Raw genomic sequence first — 6,000 nt, forward strand, 5'->3', positions numbered from 1 at the left:
ACTTGACCCCCTTTTATCTCTGTTAGATCAGACTCTGGGTCCAGACTTACAACTAGTGATGGTGCAAAGGAAAAGCGATTTGAGCTGAGCCTACAATTGCAAGTGTAAATGGGGCCAAAGTTTTCTTAACCACTGATTGTCAGGTATGAGACAGCTCAAACCTTGTGTGCTGAAAATATCTGTTGTGATATCCTGATATGAAAAAAATGTAACATGAGATTTTAGAACATTCTTGGCTGTCAAAATAACATCGGCTGCTGTCGTTTAAATGGCAGAATAAAAGCACAACATTTTGGAGAGGTAATCAGATATACGTCTTGTACAGCTTTACAGGAAGGTTGTAAAAATAGAATCATTACCCCATTATTCCAATCAGGCAATGTGGTAAATCAAGCTGTAAGTATTGTTGTACATAGTCACAAAAAGAGCCAATTGCAATCTCAGATTATAAATAAATTGATATAATTACAATAACTATTTTTACATCTTCTGTTTCACTAAGATAATGAACGACTTTAGCAGGCATGCTCACAGCACATCTAAATTAACATATACAATGTATTAGAAAAAGAATTTAAAATCATAGCAAATGATTTGCCCACATCTGCACATCAGAGGGATTTCGTAGTGGTTTATTTTATCTTGCCAACAATTACCTTGACCCTGTGCCTCACTGATGAAATGGGCTGTCACTGCTACAAAGGCCAGGAGGAGGCAGTTCCTTATACTGTGTCCGGGGACCTGCATACTTATTTCTTGTCTGTAGCTGGGTTCACTCAGCAATCCTGTACAGTCGATAAAACAGCATTATTTCTTAGAAACAGATTATAACTAGTTTACATCATAACACAGCCCCTTAATTTCAAAGCCAGCATATCATTACATTTGAGAACTTTGCCACCAAGATAAGAAAGTCAATAAATGATGCATCATCGTCAGAAGACATTAGTAACTCAAGACGTGTTCTGTCCCTATGCTACAATTTTGTAATTCAACTTTTATGATATGCAGTGAAAAAAAACAACTGAAATGTGACATGAATTGTACCCAAATCCTACACTAGCTCTTGAGTGTGGCAACCAAGGCCAGGTAGAGAAAGGAGGAAAGGAGAAAACAGGGAACCACAGGCCAGTTGGCCTGACATCATTAGTGGGGAAAATGCTAGATTCTATTATTAAGGATGTCGTAACAGGGCACTTAGAAGATCATAACATGACTAGGCAGAGTCAACACGGTTTTATGAAAGGGAAATCGTGTTTGACAAATCTATTAAGAGTTTTTTGAGGGTGTAACTAGTAGGGTAGATAAGGGGGAACCAGTGGATGTAGTATATTTGGATTTTCAAAAAGGCATTCGATATGGTGCCACATAAGAGGTTGTTGCACAAGATTACGGCTCACGGGATAAGGGGTACTATATTAGCATGGATTGAGGATTGATTAACAGACAGAAAGCAGAGAGTAGGGATAAACGGGTCATTTTCAGGTTGGCAGTCTGTAACTAGTGGGGTGCCGCAGGGATCGGTGCTTGGACCTCAGCCATTTACAATCTATATTAATGACTTAGATGAAGGGACCGAGTATAATGTATCCAAGCTTGCTGATGATACAAAGCTAGGTGGGAAAGTAAGCTGTGAGGAGGATGCAAAGAGTCTGTAAAGGGATATCGACAGGTTAAGTGAGTGGGCAAGAAGGTGGCAGATGGAGTATAATGTGGGGAAATGTGAGGTTATTCACTTTGGTAGGAAAAATAGAAAAATAGAATATTTTTTAAATGGTGAAAAATTATTAAATGTTGGTGTTCAGAGGGATTTGGGTGTCCTTGTACAAGAAACACAGAAAGTTAACATACAGGTACAGCAGGCAATTAGGAAGGCAAATGGCCTTTATTGCAAGGGGATTGGAGTACAAGAGTAAGGAAGTCTTGCTGCAATTGTATAAGGCTTTGGTGAGACCTCACCTATAGTACTGTGTGCAATTTTGGTCTCCTTACCTAAGGAAGGATATACTTGCCTTGGAGGCAGTGCAACAAAGGTTCACTAGGTTGAATCCTGGGATGAGAACATTGTCCTATGAAGAAAGATTAAGTGGAATGGGCCTGTACTCTCTGGAGTCTAGAAGAATGAGAGGTGATCTCACTGAAATATATAAGATTCTAAGCGGGCTTGACAGGTTAGATGCTGAGAGGCTGTTTCCCCTGGCTGGAGAATCTAGAACTAGGGGACATAGTCTCAGGACAAGGGGTCGGACATTTAGGATTGAGATGAGTAGGAATTTCTTCACTCAGAGGATTGTGAATCTTTGGAATTCTCTACCCCAGAAGGCTGTGGGTGCTCGGTTGTTGAGTATATTCAAGACTGAGATCAATAGATTTTTGGACTCTAAGGGAATCAAGGGATATGGGGATCAGGCGGGAAAGTGGAGTTGAGGTCGAAGATCAGCCATGATCTCATTGAATGGCGGAGCAGGCTTGAGGGGCCGTATTACTTATGTTCTTATGTAAATATCCAAGAAGAACATTTCTATGAAATTTCTCCCTTACCTCCACCACCAAGATAATCAAGCAAAATTCCAGAGTATTAAACCAACCTTACTTCTATCTAACTGTGAGCAGTCACATTCCACAGTGGCTCATTCATGGACCCTTCACCACTGGACTCCATGTTCCTGCAAAGTATTTCATCTGTGTATATCCTTACTGTTAATTGTATCCATGCGATTTATATCAATTAGTGTTAATTGTATTCAGGTGGCGCGTATCAATTATGAACTCTCTTGTATCCATTTATAAGAGAGCTGATCTAGGGTATGGTGCGGGTGTAATGTGGGGCTCTGTGAATAAAGGCTTGGAAGCAACTGAAGACTAGGCTCTAGTATTCTATCCTTCACCACCAGGCTATCCAATTTGTAACATGGCTTGAATCCACCCATTTAATTTTAGAAATTTCCTTTCTCTCCGGCATTTGTTTCAAGCCAGCAAGGTCAATCCGTAATCTCTTCTCACTCACATTTTTCGTAGTGTACATTATCCCACAATGAACGACTGTCTACATAACATTCAATGGGTATACTATCTTCAGTACTCCAATTGTACAGGATGTCACTCAAAATATTTGCCATATAGAATCCCATATCCACTACGTTGACAAGAACCAATGTTTCAGCAGCCGGTGTACTTTTAACACTTATAACATTGATTCCTAGTATTAGCAAATTCGCAATCGAATCCTATCAGATTAAATAAATACAGGCTGATTGTACTAGGGGTCCTTTCTACATTTCTGCCAAGGTAAAATTTAATCTCTATTCTTGCTCAGGGCTTTTTAATCTTGTAATCAAGTCATCTCGATTTGCCCTCACTATCTAAATTAATCTGTTTGCATCCTCTCATAATGGGTTTGAACTCTACACTTATATAAAAAGAGAATCACAGGAGACAATTCTGGAAATGCAATGTTACAAATTCTAACCGGGTATCTTGTGGGAAGATGGGTGTGTAATAATAATTTAGGCAAGTCTTGGGCACGGGAGACACGACTATTGCTCTGTTAGTTTTCTAAATCCTCCCATATGCTTTTGTATGGGATAGTGGAGATTAGGGGAATCCATCCAATTCCAATTGAAATCAATAGGTCAAAAACCAGCAGGATTTATGGTGTCAACCTGCGACACAAAATCTAACAACCTCAGCTACTCCAGGTAACTGGGACTCGCTCCAGTTGAACTGGGACTCATCCCCAGTATAACTGGGACTCAACTCCAGTATAACTGGGACTTTTGGACTCGCTCCAGTGTAACTATGGCTCCCTCCAGTGTAACTGGGACTCCTCCCCAGTGTCACTGGGACTCCTCTCCAGAGTAACTGGGACTCATCACCAGTGTAACTGGGACTCGCTCCTGTGTAGCTGGGTCTCGCTCCAGTGTAACTGGGACTCCTCTCCAGTGTAACTGGGATTCCTTTCCATGTCACTGGTACTCATCTCCAGTGTCACTGGGACCCATCTCCAGCGTCACTGGGACTCCCTCTATTGTAAGCGGGACTCTGGGTCTCGCTCCAGTGTAACAAGGACTCGCTTCCGTTTAACTGGGACTCTCCAATGTAACTGGGACTCACTCCAGTGTAACCAGGACTTGCTCCAGTGTAACTGGGACACTGGGACTCGCTCCAGTGTAACTGGGATTCCTTCCAGCATAACTGGGACTCTGATATTCCCTCCAGTGTAACTGGGACACCATCCAGTGTAACTGGGGCTCATCAGCCTATTTGGGGCTCCATCCAGTGTAACTGGGACTCCATCCAGTGTAACTGGGACTCATCAGCCTATCTGGAACTCCATCCAGTGTAACTGGGACTCATCAGCCTATCTGGAACTCCATCCAGTGTAACTGGGACTCATCAGCCTATCTGGAACTCCATCCAGTGTAACTGGGACTCATCAGCCTATCTGGAACTCCATCCAGTGTAACTGGGACTCCATCCAGTGTAACTGGGACTCATCAGCCTATCTGGAACTCCATCCAGTGTAACTGGGACTCCATCCAGTGTAACTGGGACTCATCAGCCTATCTGGAACTCCATCCAGTGTAACTGGGACTCGCTCAAGTGTCACCGGGTCTTATCTCCAGTGTAATTGGGACTCACTCCATCGCCCTGTGTCTCCCACAGAAAAGCTAAGCTAGAACTCACTCCGATTCCTACGCCTCTGAGTGTGATTTGAGTATAACCGACTCTTCGGTTAGAGTGTGATGACTTTTTTTTTTAAACTTCTTTCTACAAAGAATATTAAAAAATAACACAAAGGCGGCGACACAAAGGGGACCTCACATAACCCCATGTTTTAGTTTGTTGAGTTTCGAGTTCAAAGCCACAATGAACAAAGTGATTTAAAGGACAACGCGGCGTTTGATCGCTGCGCGGTGAGATGGTGGAGAAAGTTTAATTCAATGTTAAACTACATCAGCAGACTTGTTGAAAGCGAATGCAAAAAAAACACCGAGCCAGCAAGTCCGGGCACAGACTGCATAACTTTCCCCGTCTCCCCATGAAGTTTGAGCGCAGGTATCCAAGGAGACACTAAACATGTCTCAGGACGAAACAGATGTGTAACTAAAAGCAGCAGCTGGCCCCAAGCACCTTCTTACACTAAGGTGTTATTAAAAATGTTCAATAATAATTGTCCCAAGTCCTTGCTTTGATGGGGCGGTTGGAGCTGATAACTCTTAATAGTTAAATATTTACAACTGGCACATTCCAGAATACCATAGATGCACAAAACTGTGTCCCTTAGACACTCCTGCAGATTTATTGCGGGACTTGATCATTATTAGCAAGTGTAAAACCTCCAAGTAATAACTTTCTTAAACAACTATGGGAAGACGTCTCCTAAAACGACATCGTTTCTGATAGGACTGTGAAAGTTCTTTATTGTTAAACAACAATTCACATTAAAAACCAGAGACTTTATCTCCTTAGCAGAAATAGTTCGGAAAAGAAAGAAACATTCCTTACCTCGGTGAAACTTGAAGCATTTATACTGGTGTCACGCTTTCTATTTTAATGTATTTTCTGCTCCCTCGCCTCAAGTGACACCTCCCTTCTCTCTCTCTCTCTCTCACTCTGAGTGTATGGGGCTGCGAGAGCTCCTTATTCTTTCACTCTCCTCTTGGCTCCTCCCTTCTCAGGATGTGAGAAAGACACACACCACACACCCAGGCACACACAAGATTCACCATACACCCAGACACGGGCATCTCCCCCTCCCATCCCCTCCCCTCCCTACCTCCAGCTCTCCGAGGTACACCCCCCACCCACCCAGCCAATGCAAGACCCGAGCAACACATCCCAAGCACCTGATTGACAACTTCTTTTAAAAAGGGGGGGGGGGGGGGGGTGGTGGTGGTGGCTTTAACTTTACTTTGGCTTGATATAATCACAGGAGTCACGCCCGGTGTGATAACATACTGAAATAATGAATGAACCTGCCCGCAAACACCAGCGATG

At 42.8% G+C, this 6,000-nt stretch overlaps 1 protein-coding gene across 8 annotated transcripts in view; it reads right to left on the reverse strand.

Annotated features, from left to right (window-relative positions):
- The window catches only part of col14a1a (collagen, type XIV, alpha 1a), a 244,686-nt gene extending 239,008 nt beyond the window's left edge, over positions 1 to 5,678 (reverse strand). For 4 of the 8 annotated variants that reach the window (XR_010962201.1, XM_067981670.1, XM_067981672.1 and 1 more), the window contains exons 1-2: positions 5,509 to 5,654; positions 657 to 785 (exon numbers count right to left, since the gene is read on the reverse strand). Coding sequence is in view for 6 of the 8 variants with exons in the window: in XM_067981670.1 (XP_067837771.1) it covers positions 657 to 747 (91 nt within the window). In the remaining 2 variants the exon portion in view is untranslated. Of the gene's footprint in view, positions 1 to 656; positions 786 to 5,508 lie in introns of all 8 variants that reach the window. The other 4 variants (XR_010962202.1, XM_067981666.1, XM_067981665.1 and 1 more) reach the window with 4 other exon arrangements.
- Between the last annotated feature and the right edge of the window lie 322 nt (positions 5,679 to 6,000).

The sequence above is a fragment of the Heptranchias perlo genome, chromosome 3, assembly GCF_035084215.1.
Source record: "Heptranchias perlo isolate sHepPer1 chromosome 3, sHepPer1.hap1, whole genome shotgun sequence".
NCBI lineage: Eukaryota > Metazoa > Chordata > Chondrichthyes > Hexanchiformes > Hexanchidae > Heptranchias > Heptranchias perlo.